Below are 24,650 nucleotides of genomic sequence, written 5' to 3'. Positions count from 1 at the left end.
TTGGGTTTATTCAGAATGTTTCTCATTTGACAGTCTGCAGTATCTCCAAACAGCCATCATGTATTTCTGTTAAAATGTGCTCCTAAATGTCCATGACTATTCCTTTTGTCTATGTATATAATGACTGCATTTTCAATTTAATAATTTTAATTTCTTGTTTTTTATAATATATATTTTTTGATGTAATTAAGGCATTTTAATTCAGGGGGATTAAATAGAATTAATATGAAACACATAAATGTAATTCTTTTGCTTCTTGTCTTTTAAAATATCTTTTCTTCTCATGTATTTTATTTTTGCCAGGGAAAAAGAAAAAAAGAAAGTGAGGTTTTAGACCAAATTGACCAGGGCCAGTGTTTTTTTAATGGGGGCAGAGAACAAAAGAATACAACAAACAAAAAGAAAACAAACAAACAAACAAACAAAAAAAAAAACAAAAAAAAACAGGAAAATGTTTCTTCATTTAATACATTATAAGAGCCCTGATCTAGCAAATGAAAACTGTGACCCTGTCTCAATACAGCTGGAGCTAAAAGTGAAACACCTGAATTTTTAAATCATTGTTAAAGTAAAACTGTAAAGGTATAAAATGAAGTTGGTCCAAGGAACCAATCAGTTACAGCTGCTGAGCCAGCACATAAATGTATTTGATATTATGTCTTCAGTACCTTCCAGTGAGCTGCATTTAAAATGCTATTATATTCAGTTGCCCTTCCTTTCTAATCATACTTGTATTTACATAAATTTGTGTATAAGTGTTAAAAACGTATTTATATTACGTAAAGTTAAGGTGAGCTTGGACTCTTATAGTTCAAACTAAGGTCAGTACAGGTGACCCTTAACAGTACAGATGAAGTAGCTCTCAGTTTGGTGATCAGGATGGAAGGACGATTTTATCCAGTATAACAAAAAGTGTTACCAACTATAGCTTTAAACTGAACAGATAGACTACCTCTGCAAAAAAACAAAATAAAAAAACATGTTAACAGTATAATAACAAAAAATAAAAATAAAATACTATAGTTTTTACTTGTTCTCCATCAGTTATTGGTGTTCCTGTGTATTCCACGCGCACTTTTAACAATTCGCATAATTTATGACAATCTATGCGAACTATTAATTACATTATTTCTGTTTTGCAAACGTTTGGAACAGAACCGTTTGTTTCGGTAACCGTCCATCTTTAGCTCCGCGTCGCTAAGGGAGACGGGAGGGAGGGGGGGAACCACGGTACCGCGGCGCTTTGTTGCACCCGGACAGCACAGAGGGACGGACCATGGACCGTGATGGGGTAAACAACGTGAGAGCCGCCGCCAGAAGGAGCAAAGAAGACAAGAAAGTGCTGAAAAAACAGCTGAAGGCCAGCCACACTTTACTGAAGCATGAAGGCGTCAACACGAGCCCGCATCCCTCCAGGGTAAACGCAACAGACCCCCCCCCCCCCCCCCCCCACACACACACACACACTTTAACACCAGGGACGCTTCAGCTTAAAGAAAACAAAGCAGAACACGAATCCCACCTGACAATGTAAATAAGCCCTACACGTGTTCATTTAACCTACGCGTGTTCGGTGTTTACTGTCTTCTCAACGCGAGGAACACGTGTTGACTCAAATAAGCAGGGAACCAAATGTGTGTGTGTGTTAGCAGAGGTGGCCTTGTTTGGGTCTTCCCCCCCCTTTCTGCTCGTTTAAGATCTAATGCACCACTGTGCTGAGTGATACAGGTCAGATCAGTAACTTAAACACTGACACGAACCACGTGATCGTGTGCTAAACATGGTTAAGATCCCAGTCCAATACTGTTAAACTATCGTCTCCAAGGAAAGCCCGACCAGCTTGGAGCAAACGCGTACAGCTGTTTGCTCAGTGGCAAAATCCTCAGCTGGCCTGACAACTTTAGACATTAGACATTAGATAACTTTATTTGTCATTTTGTATGCACAAAGTGCGTACAGAACGAAATTTCGTTTGCATACAGCTTGAAAAATCACAGTAAATTGCACTAATTTTCAGGATAAAGATGCAGCAGCGATTTTTGTAAACAATTGAAATGTAAGACAATGTAAACAATGCATTGGAAATAGACAGTGTGCTATTCACGTATCCAGGAGAGTATTATTGAATCCGTGTAATATACGAATGTGGTACAGAGTCCATTTGTGGCTTCAGCAGTTCAACAGTCTGAATCATATGTACAAATGTGTAAATGTTCAGTTATGCGAGTGTGGTGCAGTGACCGTTTTGGGTTTCAGCAGTTCACAGTCCATTTAGTGGCTTCAGCAGTCCAGCCTTCTGAAGCATATGTGCAAACTCGCTCATCCTCTCGTCCTGTCCTGTCCTGCAGAGTTTGGTGGTGGCCAACGGAGGCCTGGGGAACGCCGTCAGTCGTGAGGATCTCTCTGCTGCTCTAAAACAGTTTGGAGACTTGGAAAGTCTGCTCATGCCTCCTCAGAAGCCCTACGCCTTCGCCACGTACAGGTACCGACGCAGCAAGAGCCTGCCCCTTATCACAAAGGCAGTCTGTTCCAGTTTGGAGTGGAGACGTTGTTTCGGACTGAAAACATTAATTTTTTTTTTTAATATGGAACACACAAAATCCTGAAAGTGTCAGGGCGAGGAATGGAATAAGTAGATAATAGGAAAAAAACTGATGGATGCATATAACTTATAGAGAATGGGAGAGGAAATTAGGTATAGAAATGCAGATATTTTTCCTTACTTGTCCGTGACTGGTAAATACTTGTAACACCTTCCAGACTACATTGAAATAATAGTGATAGATGTTATTTGAAGTCACCTTTCAAGTCACTCCATGTCACAGAGCAAGAAAAACAAAACAGAACAATAAAGGAGATAAGCTATAAAACCATAGAAGAACAAAATCAAAATCCCCAAACAGCGGCTGGTTTAATAAATAATGAGTTTAGACAGAATAGGCTAGTTGTAAAGAAGTGAGCGCAAACAGTTAAACCACAAAACCGGAGGGATGCCAGGAATAAAATCCTCTAAACACAGAGACTGTCTAACAAAGGGATGTCCAAACGTTTTGTCACATGAGCTCAATCATTAAGTCTGAATTACTCCAGGGCCAGAAAAAATAAAAGAAAATAACAAAAACCTATATTGTGATTATTATTTTTTTTTTACCTGCCTCACAAAATGTGAACATGCAATATTTTAATTAAACAGATCAGTCAAATTTTCTGTCAGAAAGGGCTGTGTGAATGATTCTAGAGACAACGTTCGTTTAAAGAACGTTCATTCAGTTTGCTAATTCTTTTGAGCTTGATTAAAAAGACTGTTGCCTGTCCTCTGCGGTAAGGACAGTATTCTTTAAAAACATTTGCCCTATATAACCTTGTTTACATAAATAAATTAAAAGGAGATTTGGGGGCACCAAAGTCTGCAATAAGAGTAAAAGCCATTAGATAGATAGATAGATAGATAGATAGATAGATAGATAGATAGATAGATAGATAGATAGATAGATAGATAGATAGATAGATAGATAGATAGATAGATAGATAGATAGATAGATAGATAGATAGATAGATAGATAGATAGAGTGGACTATGAAATTAAAGAGAATGTAAACCAGTGTGGTTAATAAATGCTATTTTTATTGTGTTATAGATAACATTCTAAATAAGAAGATATTAACTTCAGCCCTGGACTAACATATGCTAACAAAAAGGCATCTCCTGGAATTTTGCCAATTTGTTTGACAATTTTTTTTTTTTAGTCTCTGGAACCGAGTTTTGTTGGATTTGTTTGAAGTCGATCCTGATTTAAATAACGGGACTCTTTGGCCCGAACGCCTTGTTGGTTTTCGCTGATCTTATGGTCGTTGGCTCTTCCAGGTCTGAAGATGGCGCTCGGAAAGCTCACGCCCAGCTTAACGGGCAGAAGCTGGAGTCTGGGGGGAACGCCGTCACTCTCTACCTCAGCTACGTTGACTCAGGTACACGCCTCAGGATAGCAGCACACAGCTCAGACATACAGCACCGGGCAAAAGTGTTGAGTCATCGCTTCCTTCTGTTTTGCCTCTGAGGACCCAAGCCTACTTTCAGTGTTTTCAGGTGCTCCTAATTCCTAAAAGCCCTATTGTCTGAAAACCTTGCCACACAATAGATGATCATCAGAAGGATGACGGATTTCTCAGATTATTATTTTTTTAGCCCCATCATTTTTTTTTTCTTTTCATCGTTGCTTCCTCGCTGTTAAATGCACGCTGTGTATGAAAATATCCAAAGTCGAAAGAAAAACGTTAAAGGAGCCTGCGAAAGCCTGGAGAAACCGCTTTACCTTTTAAAGACTTTGGAGCCTTAAAAAGCAAAGTGTAAACAAATGATAAGAGAGAACTTTATTGATCTCACAATGGAGAGATTTACTTGTGACATCGGCTCTTATAGGCAACAGAAGGTGCACAAAGGAGGAAAAGGTGCATGAAGTATGTACAGTACATCCAGATATATACAGTGGATAGAGAAAAAAATAAAAATAGAATAATATGAGGGATTAAGTGGGTCGGAAAATGGATGGATGGATGGAATAATATCAAAATATTAAATAGTTATTGCACGGTTATTGCAGTGTACACGGTTATTGCACAGGGTGAAAAATAGTTATTGCACAGTTGTTACGGTGTTATTACACCAGGTTATAGTGCAGTGGCATTGTAAAGTCTGATGGCAGCAGGGATGAATGACCTGCGCTAGCGCTCCTGTTTACACGCAGGGTGTATAAGTCTGTCTCTAAAGGAGCTGCTCAGCTCCTCTACAGTCTGGTGCAGGGGGTGAAAGGTGTTGTCCATGATGGATTTAAGCTTGGACAACACCCTCCTCTCAGCCACTTCCTCCACCGGGTCCAGAGTGCAACCCAGGACAGAAATGGCCTTCTGAGCGACGACTCAAGACTTTTGCACGTTACCGTCGCTACAGCGCCTCCTTTAGGTTCCCGCATTTTGCCGCCGGTATGTCCAGCTTCACTGCATGCGTCGCGGATGTTTGTTTGCAGTGAAGAACGAAGGGGAAGCGTCGGTCCGTTTTCCCGAAGGGTTAACCCTGCTGGAGGATTTTGTGTCACCAGAGGAAGAAGCGCTGCTCCTCGCTGCTGTGGATTGGTCAATTTCTACTGAAGGTATCACAGATTAGAGCTTCAACACGTCGTTCTTTCACAGACCTGTACTTAAAAAAATGAAAGTAGACCAAGATCAGTGTTAAAAAAATGACAGCGCACTATTTTTAGTGAGCATTTAGTGTTAATTTGCTACGACTAACTGCTGTAAAGTTTGTTCAAATTCTGGCGTAGGTTCAAACGTTTATTGTCGTCGATTCTTATCCTGCATTTTCATGCATTTTGTTTTCTGTTTTTAGCTCAGAAGGCTTTGAAGCACAGGAAAGTGAAACATTACGGCTTTGAGTTTCGCTACGACAACAACAACGTGGACAAGGACAAGCCACTTCCTGCAGGTAATCGTTGCAAACCATAAAATGTGTTTCATTAAGTTTTAAGGGTCAGAATTTTAACAGATCTGAACACGAGTATTAAACGATTCGATCGTCCCGTTTTGTTTGGTTTCTGGTTACTTCCAGCTTGTTTGCATGCGGCCCTGCTTATTTCAAGGAGAAGTAGATTAAAGAAGTTCTTTGTTGCTTTACAACGCCTTATAATTGCAGATATGAGCAGAAATCAGAGAAGAAGTGACTGTGAACTGTACTGTGTGTTGGTCCAGGTCTTCCTCAGGAGTGTCTGGCCGTGTTGCAGCGATGTCTGCAGGACGGCCTCATCAGCGTCCTGCCTGACCAGCTGACCGTTAACCAGTACGAAGCCGGACAGGGTGAGCGGCCTCAGCCTCCGCTTGCTTTTTGGTGTCAGCGCTTTTGTTTTTTTTGACACTGTTAACATTAGCTCTCAATTTATCAACGCCAACAACCTGGGCTGCATTGAGAGCGAATACGACTTAATTAGGTATTTGTTCAAGCATTACATATCATGTCTCATAAATACTTCTTTTTTTTTTTTTTCTAAAGGATGTTTTGATTCCCAGGAGTATCTCTGATTCTCCAAAGCAAACAACAACCCAAAAGATAAAAAAAAAAAACACCAGAAATACAGTGGCAATATTTCTAATTAAGCAAATCCTTACAGCTAAAAGTAAAAAAATTATCTATTTTTCATCATGGCAGTTTATATTTTTTGTAATATAGGCTTAACTTTTTGGCCCAAAGGATGACATCTTACTGCGTGCTTTACTGGCACACCAGCCTACATCAATGTTATTTTGCACCGTTTGATGCCGTCTTTTCTTTCATATTTTGGATGCTTTATAGGGCATTCACATGCCGTACATTTGGTAAAATTCTTTGTTTTTATTTAAAGCCCACATTCACTCTCTCGAATCTTCCTCTGCTTAATAGAAAGAAAAGAGGGCAGTCATGCGAATGCACCTCTGCTCTTTGTAGAGCGATTCAGGACTTTCCCTTTCCTGATCCACAGCCTGTCCTTGGTGGAGTTACTGCTATGTTTAAAGCTGGTGTAGGTTTTCAGTCATCCAGGACACCACAGTCCTAAGTGCTTAGGTAGGAATCCCTTTTGGATGAGAAGTGAAACGTCTTCAAGGAATAACAGAGGTCCACTTGCCTTCTACTATAGCCATTAGAACGGATGTGGTTTTTGGACGCTGCTCCAGAGGTTTGCCGTTCTCCTGGGTTCTCCCTGGCAGGCGGACAGTCGTGTTTTTTTTCAGAGACTAAATATGTCCTCCTGTCACACCTCCCATGAAACATAAACGTGTCTTGTTTCGATCTTGCCTATCAGCAGCAGCAGTAACCCTCTGATGATCTTTTGGGGTTTTTAAGGCTTTCTTTTTACAGTCTTGTGGTCTGCTGTCACGGTGAACGTGTGAGGACCGTCAGACCGTTCCTCTACTTGTTTCTCATAGCACTCATGGACTGCTACTGTCCTTTGTCTGAGCCGTTTTGTGTGGGAATAAATGTCCTAATTTATTTGTTTCCGAAGTTTGCATAACTTACATTGTACAAAAAAACATAAATGGTCCTAATTTTTTTATGTTAGAATTTTCAATGTTACTAAAATGAACATTAAATGTCCATCCCTGCACATTAGTTAGAAAAAACAAGCTGTTTTTATGTGTCATTATTATTATTATTATTATTATTATTATTATTATTATTATTATTATTATTTTGCACATACTGTAACTGTATTTAGCCATAAAATAGGACAGGAAGAATTTATTTATATGTACCACTAGGTGGCAGCATAACCTCTTTAACGCACCAATAAGGTTTGTCATCCCTGCATCCTCAGCTCCATAACTCAAAGGTTTAAACGTGGTCTGAAAACATCAGAAATGGTAATAAAAGTGTGAAGTACTCAGCTTTGCGTGTTTTTCAGGCATCCCTCCTCATGTTGACACTCACTCTGCCTTTGAGGACACCATCCTGTCACTCAGTCTTGGGGCAAAGGTAAGCTTTTGTGTTCTGAGCGTCCGCTTTGCGACTTCTGGTCCAACTGTTCAGTCCTTTTATTCAGCTTGTGTAAGAATCTACAGGTACGTTTAAAAAAAAAAAAAAAAAGTGGGATGTCATAAAGACCATAATTTCTGATATTTTCTATCACTCTTTTCAAAAATTGAAACGAGTATATTAAATAGTTATTATACATAGAGTGAAATGTTTATTTGTTTCTTGTGATTTTGATGATCATGGCTGCCAGATAATGAAAACCCAAAATTCTGTGTCAAAAAAAGTACTTTGGATCACGTAGGAGTCCACTCCTTGTGCATCTCCACCACGTTCTTGAATACATTTTGCTGCAGTATCCTCTTAAGGCTGCACTTATCCATGCTGCTGGTTCGTTGTTTTCTGTCACACTTTTTTTTTTCCTTCCACTCAACTTTCTGTGGAGGAGCGGGATACAGCATGCTGTGAACAAGCCTCTCTAACAATGACCTTCTGGGGCTTACTCCCTCATGGAGTCAGAGACTATTGGCAAGTCTCTGACTCCATAACTTGGAATTTAGGGATGAAAAATATATTTTTTTAATTAAACTTATGTTACATCCTGATTATCTGAGATAGCAGATTTCAGATTTTCCTTATCTGTAAGCCGCAATCATCAAAAGGAATAGAAATAAAGGCTTGGATTATTTCATTCTATGTTTAATGGAGCTATATAATACATGAGTTTCACTTTTGGAAATGATTGATTAAACATGTTGTACATGGTTAATCAAGATTTCTCCCTTTTAGCTGTCAACTTGTTATGGTTCATTTTATTTGAAGATGTTAGTGAAAATGGGATTTTATTAGTTTCCAGGTCTAATGACATGAATGAATCGGCTCCTTCTCGACCCGTGATCCAGTTTTCCTCAGACTTCTATCATAAATGTTGATATTTGGATCTTGTCAATATGGTTCATGACTTGTTTTCTAGAAACTTTAAGGGTTATAAGAAACATTCATATTTAGAATACAGCTTTGTTTTTATGTTCTTGCAACACCTGTGTTGCAGCCTGGAGTTACTTTGTGGGGTCAGAAACAGAAAGTCAGGCTTTCTGCTGATGTGTGTGTCTGCAGTGTGGCGCTCATCGACTCTTTCAGTGAGGATTTGGGTGACCTGTCATAGGTTTGGTACATGGGGGGAACCACGCTGACAGCAGGGACAGATTTGGCCCCAGATAAATTCTGACTGTTTTATTATGTGCGTTTCCCGGACAAAGTATTCAAAAACCACAAGCCTTTCCACATTTTGTCATGTTACAGCCAGTCTTATATGGATTTTTTTTATGTCGTAGGCCACCGTAAAGTAGTAAATAACTGAAGTGAGAAACAAATTATAAAAGTATAAAATTAAACCTTGCCAGAGGTTTTCCTTTGGATTTATTTCTGAACTTTGACTAGGCCATTCTAAAACGTGAGAATGTGTTGATTAAAACCATTCTATTATTGCTCTGTTACATCGACTCCATATATTTAGCTTCCTTCCTTCCTTCCTTCCTTCCTTCCTTCCTTCCTTCCTTCCTTCCTTCCTTCCTTCCTTCCTTCCTTCCTTCCTTCCTTCCTTCCTTCCTTCCTTCCTTCCTTCCTCCATGACCCCTTTCCTTCCTTTTTTCATGATCCCCACTCCCTTTGATTTTTTTCTTCATGATACCCCTCTCTTCATCCTTCCTTCCTTCCTTCCTTCCTTCCTTCCTTCCTTCCTTCCTTCCTTCCTTCCTTCCTTCCTTCCTTCCTTCCTTCCTTTCTTCCTTCCTTCCTTCTTGATCCCTTTCCTTCTTCCCTTTTTCATGATCACTTCCCTCCCCAAGAACTCTACCCTCCTTCCCTCCTTCCTTCCTTCCTTCCTTCCTTCCTTCCTTCCTTCCTTCCTTCCTTCCTTCCTTCCTTCCTTCCTTCCTTCCTTTGTTCACAATCCCCACTCCCTTTGATTCTTTCCTTCATGATACCCCTCTCTTCATGCTTCCTTCCTTCCTTCCTTCCTGATCCCTTTCATTCATTCCTTTTTCATGATCCCTCTTTCTTGATTACTTCCTTCCCCCATGATCCCTCTTTCTTGATTACTTCCTTCCCCCATGATCCCTCTTTCTTGATTACTTCCTTCCCCCATGATCCCTTTCTTTCCTTCCTTCCCCCCCATCCCCCTTTTCCTTCCTTCCTTCCTTCCTTTCCTTCCTTCCCTTCCTTCCTTTCCTTCCTTCCTTCCTTTGTTCACATCCCCACTCCCTTTGATTCTTTCCTTCATGATACCCCTCTCTTCATCCTTCCTTCCTTCCTTCCTTCTTGATCCCTTTCCTTCTTCCCTTTTTCATGATCCCTCTTTCATGATCACTTCCTTCCCCATGATCTCTTCCTTCCTTCCTTCCTTCCTTCCTTCCTTCCTTCCTTCCTTCCTTCCTTCCTTCCTTCCTTCCTTCCTTCCTTCCTTCCTTCCTTCCTTCCTTCCTTATGTCCTTCCTTCATTTTTTTCAGGATCTCCACTCCCTTTATGATTATTTCCTTTATGATACCCCTCTGTTTATGCTTTCTCCCTTCTTTCATTATTCCTTCCTTCCTTCCTTCCTTCCTTCCTTCCTTCCTTCCTTCCTTCCTTCCTTCCTTCCTTCCTTCCTTCCTTCCTTCCTTCCTTCCTTCCTTCCTGATCCCACATGTAAGGCATGCCCACTGTAGAGAGTTCTGCCATCCTGTCGTGTGCAGTTCCCTGGTTTTAAAGCTTGTGTTTAAAATTTGCTGGAACTTTAACATTAAACTGCATTATGTTTGCCAAAATAATAGATGTCACTTTCTGATAACACCTCAGAGGGATTGTTTGGACAATTTAAGGCAAAAAGTCAATTTTTACTTGTGTTCTCGGTAGAGGGCTGAGAAATGCATTCCTTCATCCCACAAAAAACAGTCACAGAGGAGCTTGTGTGTTGGTGTACAGAGAGTGAGAGGGAGAAGGATGAGCAGTTTTATAGAAAAGCATGGTCTCCCAGCACCACCATCGATTCAGTCACATTCCACCGGTTCCACTGATTGGTTAATTTTCCGTCAGAGGGGAACGGCGCAGTCCTCTCCTGGCTCTCTGGGGGACAGAGGGAACGAGGTTAGGTGTGGACTGAGGCAAAGATCTGATCATCGGCTGGAGCCTCTCATGCTCTTTTACAGGAAAACACAAATTTGTGTCCTTCTTCCTCCCCCCCCCCCCCCCCCCCCCACACACACACACACACACACTCACACACACACACTCACACACACAGGCATACCTCCCCTTCACAGAATCCAATTTTCCTGCTGTCAGAAGTTGGAGAGATGCAGTTTGAAGTTGTGGGAGTGTAATTTCCCCGCAGAGCGCCGGCTGTGACGCGCTGTAGGGAAACATTAGGATCAAACACAGGCGCCAGGATGGAGGCCACTCTGCTGGTTAAAACAGAGAGCAGACGCAAACCTGATTGGTTGATGGCGGCCTGACGAACAGCTTTATACAGGACTTCTGGGTAAAGACGATCTGAAGTCGGACTTTTCATTTCAACGTCTGCAACATGCCCGGGTTGTATTTGTTATTAAAAGGAAATGGCTGAATGAAAAACGTGTTGGTTTTAATTGTAACATTTGTAAATAAGTCACAATTTTCCTCTGAAGCTTCGGTTTCATTGCCCTAACAGCTTTACTGCTTCTGAGAAAATATGTGACGTGCAAAAGAAGTTGCAGGTAGATCATAAAGTGGAGGACTGGGGCAACATTTTTAGATGAGCAACCTTAGGAGCTTGTAAAGTTGGCAACTTCCTGCAGGAGATGGACAGAATGATGGGATCTCATCTGGAGGAGCGATAGAGCAAGCAGGGGAGGTGGGCTTCTCTCTCTTGGAAGAGATCCAGAACATTGTGGAAGGAATATTTCCTCCTCTCGGTGCAAGATGCTTCTGCAGCAGGACATGGACCAACTTCTTTAAGTCAAGCGCCGTTAAAGCGCTGCAGATCTAAAATCGATGAATCTGTGCCAAGAAGACACAAAGTCGTGTCCCTGGATAGTCTGCCAGCCTTTTTTCAGTGCCGTTTTACCTCAGAGGAATAGTTTTTCTGTAGCCGCCGAGTGTTTTCTCCGCGTGTTCATGCTCGGGTGCGTCTTCTTGCAGGCGGTGATGGAGTTTCGGCACCCGGACGGCCGAGCTGTTCCCGTGGTGTTGCCTGAACGGAGCCTGTTGGTGATGAAGGGGGAGAGCAGATACCTCTGGACTCACGGGTGGGCTGGACTGTGCATCATCATCATCTGTTTTCACATTTCTAATGGGTTTACCCAGGTTTTTGGAAAGCATGGAAGCCTTTTCTTCCCAATGCATGAATCTCTTGAACTTGATCAAAGCAGCGTCTCCTGTTTTTTTTCTCTCTCTTTCTTTTAGTTTTTACAGATAATGGCCGTCTAATAAAACTGTCTCTTACCCTCTGTTAGGATCACCCCTCGGAAGTTTGACCTGGTGCCAGCCTGTGAGCCTCGTTCCGCCGCTCCAGAGCCGGACGTCTCTTCCCACAGCGGGCTCACTTTGAGCAAGAGGGGCACCCGCACCTCCTTTACTTTCCGCAAAATCAGACACCAACCCTGCTGCTGTGGTGAGAACGTTGGATACGCCGGCGTAGTGCAGGCAGCGCAGAGTCGAGACACACAACCTGTGGTGAAATGCAGAGGAAAATTAACCTCAGAGGAAACACACAGAATTTTATTTAAGGATGGTCAAAAATTCAATAAGTATAGGTAACTAAAAATTGTATTTAAACAGGTTTATATTTCATATGCCATTTTTTTAAGGGTTGTTTTCTTGCTAATGAGTGAGAACTCATTCCTAAGCAGGTTATAGATGTGAAAATGTGTTCAACTCTAAATGTATCCTCAGATGGGTCACCGCTTAAAGACTTATTAAGTCAGTAAATGTTCAATTCAAAAGGTTAAACTCTTATTTATCATGTAGATTCATTACAAACTGAATGACTGAGGTGTTTACTTATTTACATAAACGTTGACGTGTATTCATGTCAAAATCACAAGCCTCCATGTTGTCTTTGTTATTGAGATGTTATTTAACAGACCACCGTAAGACAATGTGTATCTGTGATGGTTCAAGAAAAAGGCTTTCTAACATTTTTCCAAATTACAATCTGAAAAGTGTGGCGTGCCTTTGGATTCAGCTCACCACAGACTCAGTTAAACATCCTTTCATTGTAATAAGAGCTGCGAGTCTATCTGGCGTATGCGTATCAGCTTTGCACATCTATAGACTGCAGTTTTTCTCATTGACTCTGACACCCCTAAACAACATAAAGTGCCACCAGTAGTACTCAGGAGTAATCTAGTTGCTAAATGGAGAACTCTAGGGTAGGATTTTGTACCCAATGCCAGTCGGTCACAGGTTCGAAGGTAAATTCTTAAACAATCAGTCAGAATCAATAGAGAGCAGCTGCTCTTCCATATATTCTCCGTTGGCTTTACATCGGGGCTTTGACTAGACCTTTCTAGCACATGGATATGCTTTGCTCTAAACCACGTGTCAAACTCAAGGCCCGGGGGCCAAATCTGGCCTGTCAAGGCAATTTATCCGGCTGTCAAAAGCCAAAAAAGGCATATCATGTCATAAGGTAGAGGCATATATCCTTTTAAAGTGTGTAAAGTGGCTAAAACTGTGCCTCCTGTAGCAAATGTTAATTTTTTAAACTGTGTAGTAGCAGCATCCTGCCACTAGATGTTTCTCACAACACATTAAAACAAACCAGAAACGTCCAAAAGAAGAAGAAGAGATGCAGAATGATGAGAGTTTAAAGTGTAACTCACCCCAATATCAGCTTTTGTTTTGCAGATAAACTGTTTAAATTGGGCCTAAAGGTGCTACTTTTATGTTACTGTGCATTTTATATATTTCTATGTGAACCGTAATGAAATCCTGAAATCAAACGTATCATCTGCCCATGTGCAACCGGCCCTCTTTCAATGACTTCATGTTGCTAAAGTGGCCCAATATAGAAGTTTGAGTTGGACACCCCTGCTCTAAACCTTCCCGCTGTAGCTCAGCTGCATGTTTAGGATGGTTGTCCTGCTGGAAGGTGAACCTCTGCCTCAGTCTGAGGTTAAGCCACCTCCCATCATCTCTGACCAGAACTCCTTCTTCAACCCGATGATGCTGCTGATTGTGACAAATGAAACTGAAGTAAAATAGGGATCTTCTAACATGGATTTAAATGTTTCTCTCCCCCCCCGTCCAGCCTTCCCCTCTGCCTGCGACAGTCAGGGAGGAAATGCCTCCTGCCGGCCATCCCCGCCCTCGCTTCCCTGCTGCCGCGGCGACGCGGCCCGCCTGGAGGAGGAGTACGTGCACCGGGTGTACGACGCCATCGCCGCTCACTTCAGCAGCACCCGCCACACTCCGTGGCCCCGCGTCTGCCGCTTCCTGTCCTCGCTCCCGCCTGGAAGCGTCCTGGCCGACGTGGGGTGCGGGAACGGGAAGTACCTGGGAGTCAACCCGCAGCTGGTCACGGTGGGCGTCATTTACTCATGCATATAGGTCGGGAAACCGTCCGTGGCCCCAGAAGGGAAATCTTCAGTATTGACTTCACTGTGTCTCATTGAAATGTGAAACCTGTTGTTAATGCAGCAGTTTAAAGGCAGCAAACAGGCATTTTCTGTTACCATGACCTAAAGTAGGAGTGAAGGCGAAAACCAACCCAAGCTTCTCCAGAGTGTTATGGGTGCTTGTTTCCCCGACCGCTCTGAAACATGTTGATGTTTGTTATTTTACCCGTGTATTCGTTTTGGGCTTTCCTTTCATTGAGAGAGTGATACACAGTTAAAAGAATTAAAAGCTTCAGATTGGCAACCGAACAAATGCAATTAAAATTACATTTTTTAGCGTTTTGTGAGTCTAAACACGCTACATGCGTTCTGTGCCTTGCCTTTTTACATTACTGAGAACATTTCTTGGGATTTTACTGAAAAGTAGCATACCCTACCACTTTTATTTATAAAGCACTTCATAAAAAACAAAGGACAACAAAGTGCTGTACATGTACAACTGAAAATAGCAGTAGGATTCAAATAAAATAAAATACAGACAAGCTAAAAAATAGAAAATAAGATGGTTAAAAACTGTTAAAATAGTTCAAGTTAATTAGAAATAGTCAATCTCTCAGGATGTGCAGAATGCCTCTGCAAACAGGAGTTTTAAGAAGAGCCTTAAGCTCTGAAAGAGAGGAGGCCTTCCTGACATGCAGCAGCAGAGTAAAACTCTAAAGAGTGTGCAATGTATTTATACTTTGCACTCTTTACTGTTAAACACGTAAATAAAAACTAATTTCCTTGAGACCTAACCTGATAAGTAAGTAGCCTCATGACCGCATGAACTAGATCCTGGGTACAAGCAGCCGACTTGCAAAAGGGAAGTAACCTCCCTTCTCTCAGTACATATTTGGATGGTTTAAGGAGCCTTTGTGTAGTTTTATTATTGCTATTATTAGTATTCTCTCTTTTAAGTCATAAGTGTTTATAAATAGTCCAAAAATAGATATATTTTTAGAACCCTGTGCCTGTGTTTATGCACACCTATCCAAAGCTCACAGGTCCACAGCAGAAAAGGCCTGAAAGCGTTTCAAAGAACCACTCAGAGGTCTCGGTGTTGCTGCTCCAGCTTTTTGTGTCGATGTCAAAACGAGAGAGGAAAGCCGTCTCAAGCTCTGAGCAGTCAGCTAGGGATGCTGCTGCACAAGCCGAATGTCTTTGCCACAGTCCGGTAAGGGCTGCACCGCTACGCACCTCCGCATCCTCGTGTTGCTCACGTTAGCCGCGGAGAAAAAAACAAAGACAAAAAAAAAACACCGGTGTTACACAACGCCGCGCTTTGCTCCTTAAGAAATGAAATGCGTGGATCTGAGTGGAGCAGAGGAAAGGATGAGATCAATGTTCTCGCTCCGCTCTCTGCAGGATGCCTTCCTGCTTCGCATTAGCTGGGTTTCCATGGCAATATCCAAATGCTCTGTTTACGCGTGCACACGAGGATATTGATGTTTGGGGATTTAGGAGAAGCGTGTAAGCAGCTTATCTCGACTCACACGGCGGCTGTAATAAATCATCAGTGAGAAGAGTGTGATTATGCGGGTCGCGCACCGATTTTTCTGAGTTTTCTTCAGCTTCTTCCCATTTCCTCCTCAGCCAGGGCTCCATTCTTCCGCTCTTTAATCCTTTCCTCTCTGGCTCTCCGTCCTGCTCCCCTCCTCTGTCTTTTCCTCTGCAGTTTGACACCATTAACATTTTCGGATTGAGCCGAAAGAAAAATGGCTGCTCTCCTGCATGTGCGTAATAAATCTTTCCTCACCTTTTCTCCTCTGGGACGAGACCAAAAGAAGTCTGACTGAATTTGACTCTGAACATGTTGTAAAATTATTGTCGTGACCATCTAACAACCTCTGTTCTCTTCTTTTTTAGTTTCATTCCAGCTGTCTTTGCTTTCTCTCCTCTTCACCTCCACCTTCTCAGTTCCTCCCTCCTCCCCCACTCTTTGATGTCTTGTTTTATTTACGAGCCGTGCTTAAATCTTACGTTCGGTGTTGACTTTGTCTGGTACCAGGTGGGATGTGATCGCAGCGGCGCTCTGGTCCAGATCTGCGCCGACAGGGGATTCCACGCGTTCGTGTCCGACGCTCTTAGCGTCCCCCTTCGAACGGCCTCATGTGACGCCTGCATCTCCATCGCTGTCATACACCATTTTTCCACGCAGGTATGAGCCGTGGACTCAATCAGTTTTGCTCCTGAACTAATAAACACCAATAAATAAAATGCATTGGACACAATTTTACAAACTATGAAGTTATCCCAATGTGATGCAAAATATATTCTGTGTGAGTTGGTGTGGGGATACTTAAAGTTGTTGGGGTAACCTCAATTATGCGGGCAGTTATGTTATAATGTTAATAATCAGGGCTGCACAATATGTCTGTGTGCAATATTCATGTTGCAAACAACTGTTTGGAGTGCAGTAATTGCTGGCTCTTGTGTTTTAAGGGTTACAAACTTGCATTGTAAACGCTAATCCCGTGTGCAGCCAGTTGGACTGGGTCGGCAGACGCCATCACTGGACACAAACGACATTCTCCAAGATGCTAAAGGTGCCGTTAGGAGAGAAAATAAATAAACAGACACGTATCACCACTAGAAGGTTTATAATATTGTGCAGCTCGATCAATAATACATGCATGAAGTGAGAAAACAGTGGTTCTACTGGCTGCACCTTACAACAGTTTGCTTTGCTTTCTGCGTACGTGTCGTGTGTAAGTTAGATGATAATATTCTTACTAGTATTCGGTTTGGACGAAAAAAATGCTTTTACAAGATGTTTTACACTCTATTGACTGTGTTATGTTGATTTGTACTTGGATTGATTTCCAATAATTTGTATTTATTGATATCTACTTATTTGTTCATCCTCATGAAATGAATCTTTTTATGAAATGGTGCCAAATGAAGAAGCAAATTAAGTTAACAGCTCATACCCTCATAAAAAAATAAGAACTTATTGGAAAAAAGTGAGTATGTATGGTATTGTTCATAATGGGGAAAAGTATCAGTTTCCCCTTTTTTTAAATTTATTAAAACCTAAATATTAAAAATCTGGTAGGTCACCATATCTTTCATTAAAAGATCATAAACTCACATCGGTTAGTCATCTAAATTAAATTCTTCTTTCCCTTCCTCCTTACAGCTAAATTAAGGACCATACAAAGCTTTTCATCGACAGCTTTACACATACATGTAACATTTGAAATATAGCCAGAAAAAAACTCATCTTCTTGTGCCGTCCCAGCAAATCTCCCTGCATGTGCGATTTGGAGGTGGGTGCACCAGCCCGGTGTGGGAGTGATGAGGTTGGATCCTTTGCGTGAGGCCAGAGTTTTCAGTTCTTCAAATTCTCTAATGACCAAATCACACAGATGAGAGACAATCCGTCCTCGGGTTGATTTTTTTACTCCATAGTCATGTGTGAATGGGGCCCTACCCTAACACAGTCACTATTGAATGTAAAAGCTATAAATCCTTTTCAAACCTTTACTTGTGACGTCGCTACCCCTTAAAATTTAAAACACAGGTAAACCTGTTTAACCACAGGTCACCACGTGCAGCCGCACTTATTTTCACTGAGGAAAAATGAAAGCGATAACATTTCCTGTTGGGATCCTGGTTATTTAATTAAATTCAGCTGCAACCTGAAATAACGCATAGACATGAAATCATTAAAGTGGATATATTTTACCCAGTGATGTCACTGTGGTCTAATTTATATGAGGAAAAAAATGTTTTTTGATAGTTTGGTTTCCTCTTAGTTTTTCTGATAATAAATGTGTGGATTTGTCTTCTTTTTTTTTAAATTAGCTTTTCCAGAGTTTAAACTGACAGGACACAAGTGAAAATGTTATTTATGTTTATAGAGTGACTTTACCTTTTTAAAGCATATAAGCTACAGGTTCACATTATAAATCCGCTATGAAAGTGTAACACAGTGTTCATTTCACTCTCTTATGGGATTGTTCTAGCTTTCATCTTTCTGATCCTACTGAGATCAGACACACAAAAGACCAATATTTGTTCACGTTTTGCGCCCCTTCATCAGACGCTCGCGGTTTAAATCTTTTTGGTGTGTTGCAGGAGCGTCGGCTGGCAGCGGTGAGGGAGCTGGTGAGACTTCTGAAGCCCGGAGGCCTGGCGCTCATCTACGTTTGGGCTTATGAGCAAGAGTACAACAAGCAGAAGTCTAAGTACCTTAAAGACCACAGCAAACAACATAATGGAGAGAAAAGCACAGGCGTACCAGAGGAGAGCCGAGAACCGCATGCAGAGCCCAACGTCCTCACCAGCAGCCGTTTAGAAAGCAAACATTGTGGAGACTTAAAAGACGAAGGCAAGCTCAGTGTTCACACCAACCGTACAGCCTTTAATTCCCAGGACCTTTTGGTTCCCTGGCACCTGAAAGGGAGGAAGACACAAGGAGATGAAGAATCATCCTGCAGGTTCAGTTCCAGAGGGGAGCCCAGTCCAGGTTCGGACTCCAGCACGTCTTCTGACAGCAGAACCAGCCCAGACTCTAAACCCAGTCCTACTGCCGACGCAAATCAGGTTCCCGGTGGCAGTGCGGCGCCCGTCTTTCATCGGTATTACCACGTCTTCCAGCAGGGGGAGCTGGAGGAGCTCTGCTGTGGGGTGAACGGAGTCAGGGTGCAGACCAGCTACCATGACCAAGGGAACTGGTGTGTTGTATTACAGAAGGAGTAACAGTTTAAAGTAATGTTTATGCTGATGCACAGTTTTAACAGTGAAATAAATGTTAAGATCGTACTCAATCTTTGCTTATGTGACAATTTATCCTCATCTGTCCTGCCGATAAAAGATGTCTTTTTTTAAAGTATGCTTTTTAGACAGAAATAAACTGTGTAAATAAGTTTCCATTAGTTCATTATCTTTACATGTCATCAATGCTCCAGTTCCCCATCCATGCTTTGTCCTCTCTGGGGTTTATTCTGCTTTATTCGTCTCCTTCCTGGTTAAATCCAAGTAGTAGTCAAAGGTGAGCTCAAATATCTCGCACAGCCTTGATCTTTAAAGCGAGTACAAATATAGTCTCAATAGAAACTTTAGATGAAGACCCAGAACCGTGTTGCCCTTTATCACCTCGTTCAGTTCCTTTATTTAATCAGCTTTGTCCAGTTTAGAGCTTCGATCTGTTGTGGGGAGATTTGGCGAATAGAGCGGCCTCACAGTTCCAGCGCGAAGACAACAGAGTAATAAACATAAAACACACGTAGAAACACTTTCATGCAGTCAGCCTAGATTCAAGAGTTTTTTACTCAAGGTTTTAAGTTCACGCAGCTTTACAGACGATTGCAGAAGTTCAGATTTCAGATTGTTCCAGTCATCAGGTGCCAAAATCCTAAAAGCATTCTTTCCGGGTTTTATTGCCTTCTTCAGGGAACTGAAGTTTTAAAAATGTCTGATGTATTGAGATTCTGATTTTTTTCTTTATAAATTCTCTGAGCTGAAACGCACTAATACAGATATTGGGGAATAGATTTGATTACATTTAACCTACATAAAGAAAATAAAAAATTATGCGGTTGCTGATTATGCACCAGGCAGTTATTGCTATCAAGGCTACAAAGGTTTTAAAAAGCCAAGGTTTGAAAACCACAGAGTATTGCAGCCACGCTCCTCCCCCACCTGTTGCTGCACACTGCCTGGCACCTGGCTGAAAAAAAAAGGCCGCTCCATTCTCCCTCAGCAAAGAGAAATCTGTTTGGGAATATTTGTGAATAATATAAAAACTTTGGTATCAAGGTAACACTGAAAGCTACAACTGAGGAGCAAGTGTTGCTTTGTGAGAAGCAGAAAGCCAAAGAGGGCACAGTATTCTGTACAATGAGCACTTCAAAACTATCACTGAATTTTGTGGGTGTTCAATTTAAACATGTAATTCTAAATGACATAGCTGTAATAATAAAATATATTATTAAGCTGTTATGAAAGAAATAATTAGAATTTTGATGTATATTATATTTTCTCTCCAGTCCAAATCTAATGATTTTATTTAGATGGAAACCTTTTCTTTTTCTTTGCCTAAGTATTTAGCAGAAGCTTTATTTTTTTAACTAAATTTTAAGTCTGAAGTTTTTTGTCTAAAGGTTTTTCCACTCGTCATTTTTATATAATTTTTTTAATATACGTTTATATAGATTTGAGATGTGTGGAGCACTAAATACATGTTTAGGTGCTTTCAATCGTGTAATCTAATGGGGATATAACGTAAACCTTCATGCAGGAGTACGGACTGCGTTACTGAAGAACATCCTGGTGTCAGAGGCAAATGGTGCAGGGTTTATATCAAAGAATTGACTATCAAAATGTAAGAAATGTATTTCTTTTCCTGCTTTTTATCTAGCTGGCAATAGAATATTTTAGAAAGAAAAATACAATCTTATAGACTTTTTGAAAACATAAATAGGTTTTGGAAAAAAAAAAGTTGAAATTCGTACATCTCTCTTTTCATGTAATCTGCATTCCTTCTTCTGTCATTAAGAGCCTGGATGTGGTTGACCCGTCCAGGGACTGAATGCGGACGTTTGTAGGGTGTGCACTGGTTTGAATTAAGTCTACAAGCAGTTAGAGTGACAGGAAAGATAACAGAGCTATAAATGTTTAGGGATATACGGCCATGGGAGTTCTCTTACAGTAAATCCTGACACGATAAATGTAACTATCTAAAGCAGACTTCTTTCGCGATGGCAGATCTCATGCATGAGCTAGTTTAATCAAACCTCCTGAACGTTCTTCATCGTGCACGGCCTTTCCAATAATTCACTCGACTTTATTATTATTACTCTCTGTACCCCACTCCCTTTTAATGCGTCTTTGAGGTCAGCGTCTGCTCTGAAACCACTGAGCTGGAACTAAGCCGTATCAGCTCCCTGCCAGACCTTTTCCTGTGAAAAGGGCTGCAGTACGGCGGCGCTCCAGGCCCCGTGTGAGCCGCTCACCTTTAAGGAGGCGAATGTGCTTCTTCTTTTTTAGAAAATGAGCAGCGCCTTATGGTTCACGGGTTTGAGCACTGTAACATACATATACAGCTTTTATTTATTTATTTATTTTCCCCCCTTTTTTTCCCTTTTTTTTCTTTTTTTCCTCTTTTTTTCCTTTCTTTTTTTTCTCTTCTTTTTTTTCTCCTTTTTTTTCTTCTCTTTTATTTTAAAATCGCACTTATAAAACCTAAACTGTGTAATGTTTGTTGTTTTGGTGCTGCAATTTGAGGGATGCCGTAGAAAAAACATAAATAATAAAAATCAATGTTCTGCACAAAAGATTGTTCTTGTCACAAGTTTAAAATGCTTTATTAGAAAAAAATAATTACTTAAATCAAACATTGGGTACAAATAGCAAGTTCACCCGCAGCACAATTAACAAAGCTTGAACAACTGTCCAGATCACAGAGATAAAAAAAAAAAACGTGTCCCAGCACAAAAGAGAGACATTATGACCTAAAGCTGCTTCAGCCTGTTTAGGTCCAGCATTTTCTAATTTTACTGAACAAACCCGGACAATAAAAAAAGAAGTCTGAGTGGAGCCATAATGACTGACTATATACCACATTCAATCTAAAAAAGAGGTCCTAAATCCTTCCAAAAAAAGTTAAAAAACAAAACAACTGGACTTTTTTTTCAAAGTTTGAAGACATTTCGCTTCCCATCAGAGAAGCTTTTCAATTCAATTCAGACCTTTGAATTGAGAAAGCTTCTTGGATGAGAAGCGAAACGTCTTCAAACTTTGGAAAAAAAAGTCCAGTTGTTTTGTTTTTTAACTGTTTTTGGAATGATCATGACCTGGATGACTTAAAAGCTTCACCAGTCCTTCAGCAGGACCCGGATCTGCTCCTTTGTGCAGATGAGAACTGCCAGAGCCCGACAAAGGGACTTCCAATGTGAATGTCTCTGAGCGAGCCATTAGAAACAGTCGACTGGAGTTAACCAGAGAGCAGCTGAACTGTCAGGTTCGGCACGGGCGCCCTGTTCTTTTCACAGATAAGAGGTTGAGCTCATGTGATAGACGTCAAAAAAGCTGAGGAGAACCATTCTGCTGTTCAGAATGATCAGTTTGGTCAGTGTTTGTCTCTTTACACACGTACAGACCAGTAAACAATAGGGCCCTGACTGCCATTATGTATCGAGATGAAATCTTTAGACTCACTGTTAGACCCTTCACTGGTGCAGTGGGTCCTGGGTTCCCCCTGGATCATGATAATAATCCGCCACATGTGGCAAGAGTATGCAGGCGGTTCCTGGAGGATGAAGGAATTGATGCTATTGATTGGCCTCCCCCCGGTTCCCTGACCATTTTGAGTTGCTGCAATGACATTTCAGCAAATTGGACCAGCCTGCCGCCTACGTTTTTCTCTTTCACTTTCTGTGTGAGTTCAGATTAAGGCTTCTGTGGGTTGATCACTTTCATCATCACCCTTTTGTTATCATCTTTTTTTCTCAAGACATTATACATTCCATATCAGTATGGAATGGATATCAATTGAGATATGATGTATTATTAATGCGTGCCTTTATTTTATTTAGCAATACACACACTCACACACAGCCAGAAGAAACACTATCGTATAGGACTTAATTTACCTTATAAGCCAAGTACAATACGTATAATTGTGAGGACAAAAGAAATGCATTAATTAATGGGGGTATATGTGATGTGAAGCATGTTTATTAGTTTTGCCCTTGTGCTGCCCAAAGGTATTTTGTCCTCGGCTTCAGATTCAAATCATCCGTGAAGATCTTAGTTCCTCTGGGACCAACAGATACAAACCCATGTTGGGTCTGAATTATACATGGTCAAGTTGCTTTCATTGATTTGAAAGGAGAACATGAGAGAAAATACTGTTGGTGTGTTTTTTTTAACACACACACACACACACACACACACGTATATATAAATATATATATGTGCATGTCAGAAAGTTCATAGGGGAAACTAGAGCAGTGTTACATATATAAATAAATAAATATATATATATATATATATATATATATATATATATATATATATATATATATATATATATATATATATATATATATATAACTTTTTTAAATTTGTAGTAGTAGTTTTTTTAAAACAGCCCTACCGAGTTCCACCTTTTTGAGTACAGTATTTTTTCATATGTTTTAAATGTTTCCTTGCGGTACAGTTTCTTATTCTCATTTTCTTTGCTTTTCTATTACATTTTGTGTGTATGTGCCCCATTGTCCACCTGGATTTTCCCACTGGGGGACAACAAAGGAAATATCTATTCTTCTTCTTTTGTTGTCAAAATAACCCCTGATATCTAACTAAAAATCTAACTGTTAAGCTCTTTTTTTTTTATGCAGAGGATTTCTTATTTCTGTAAAGTACCATTTTACACAAAACCCTACCTTCCACCTTTTTTAAGAGTTAAGAAATGATTCAACAATACATTTTCAATTCCTTTAATCATTTGGAAGTTAAACGCTAGCTGTGATCCAAGGCTTATAACTATTTAACACTCTTGTTTTTAAATGGTGCAAGCACAGAGTGAAGCTTTATTGATGCTTGTTTCTTACCTCATGAAGATGCTGATGAATTGTGCAGTCCTCTCTTAAATCCAATCAAACATATTCTCTAAAAGCCAATGCTATTTCAATTAAAAAGTGCCTCTGCTTGATGTAGACATATTTTCAAGGGTGTAACTGTTGGTACCCATAACAATCTCATTAAAATAAATGGAACTAATTCATAATTTAATTGTTTGAGATGGTTAGGATAGGGTTGTTAGGGACTTTTAATTGTTAAACAAGTATTTAACAATTTTTTTTTTTTATTATTTAAGCTCTATTCATACAGGTTGTCTCATTGAGACAACTATTATGTGCATTAAAATGAACACATCTTTCAGTATCCTGAATCTTTTTTTTAAAGTATTATGTTTTATTGATCTTATGCAAGGCTTACATTTTCTGAGACAATGCATTTTGGTTTTTCATTATGTGTAAGCCACAATAATCAAAATTACAAGAAATAAAGGCTTTTGCACATTTTGCATTGTGTGAAGAATCCATATAATATATGATTTTATATTTCTGAAAGGAGTGACAAAACAAGTTGAACTGTATTTTGACGTTCTAATTTTTTTTAGGTATACCTGTTGATTGGAACTGACTCATCATGCCCGGGAAAAAAGTATTTTCTGTCCATCCTGCCCAAACCTAGACATGGTGAGGTGGCTAAACTCTACCAAGACTTTGCATTGGATCTCTTTAAAGTACTAGGGCATTTTTAATAATAATAATAATAATAATAATAATAATAATAATAATAATAATAATAATAACTTTTCAGGTGAAATTAAAATGCTTCAGCTGTGGCTTTTTCAGCTGGATGCTGACCCCAAATATTGAGCCAAAATCAGTGCAGAAACAGTATTTCCACCATTGTTTGTGGGCCTCTCGGCAACAAGACCTACATCCGATAAACAATTTAGCAGTGTCTTCACGTTGACTATGGGTATTGAATACATTTTAACAGCAATTATGCTAATAGCCTTTAAA

The 24,650-nt window shown here is 40.4% G+C and overlaps 1 protein-coding gene across 1 annotated transcript; it reads left to right on the top strand.

Moving 5' to 3' along the window:
- Positions 1 to 1,219: 1,219 nt before the first annotated feature.
- Positions 1,220 to 18,878, top strand: alkbh8 (alkB homolog 8, tRNA methyltransferase). The gene is made up of 12 exons (XM_012859367.3): positions 1,220 to 1,417; positions 2,349 to 2,482; positions 3,865 to 3,965; positions 5,021 to 5,143; positions 5,380 to 5,475; positions 5,739 to 5,843; positions 7,424 to 7,494; positions 11,648 to 11,754; positions 11,962 to 12,119; positions 13,761 to 14,032; positions 16,115 to 16,264; positions 18,187 to 18,878. The coding sequence occupies exons 1-12, from the start codon at positions 1,277 to 1,279 to the stop codon at positions 18,808 to 18,810; spliced, it is 2,082 nt and encodes a 693-aa protein (XP_012714821.2). The 5' UTR covers positions 1,220 to 1,276; the 3' UTR covers positions 18,811 to 18,878.
- Positions 18,879 to 24,650: the final 5,772 nt, after the last annotated feature.

This window comes from Fundulus heteroclitus, chromosome 18 (genome assembly GCF_011125445.2).
Source record: "Fundulus heteroclitus isolate FHET01 chromosome 18, MU-UCD_Fhet_4.1, whole genome shotgun sequence".
Lineage (NCBI taxonomy): Eukaryota > Metazoa > Chordata > Actinopteri > Cyprinodontiformes > Fundulidae > Fundulus > Fundulus heteroclitus.
This window is presented reverse-complemented; position numbering and strand designations above follow the sequence as displayed.

What these genes read in the sequence shown, in the direction of transcription:
- alkbh8 (XM_012859367.3), top strand. Translation starts at nt 1,277, where the DNA reads ATGGACCGTGATGGGGTAAACAACGTGAGAGCCGCCGCCAGAAGGAGC. An exon ending in AGATACCTCTGGACTCACGG is followed by an intron (nt 11,755 to 11,961) that starts GTGGGCTGGACT and finishes ACCCTCTGTTAG; the next exon opens with GATCACCCCTCGGAAGTTTG. An exon ending in ACACCAACCCTGCTGCTGTG is followed by an intron (nt 12,120 to 13,760) that starts GTGAGAACGTTG and finishes CCCCCCGTCCAG; the next exon opens with CCTTCCCCTCTGCCTGCGAC.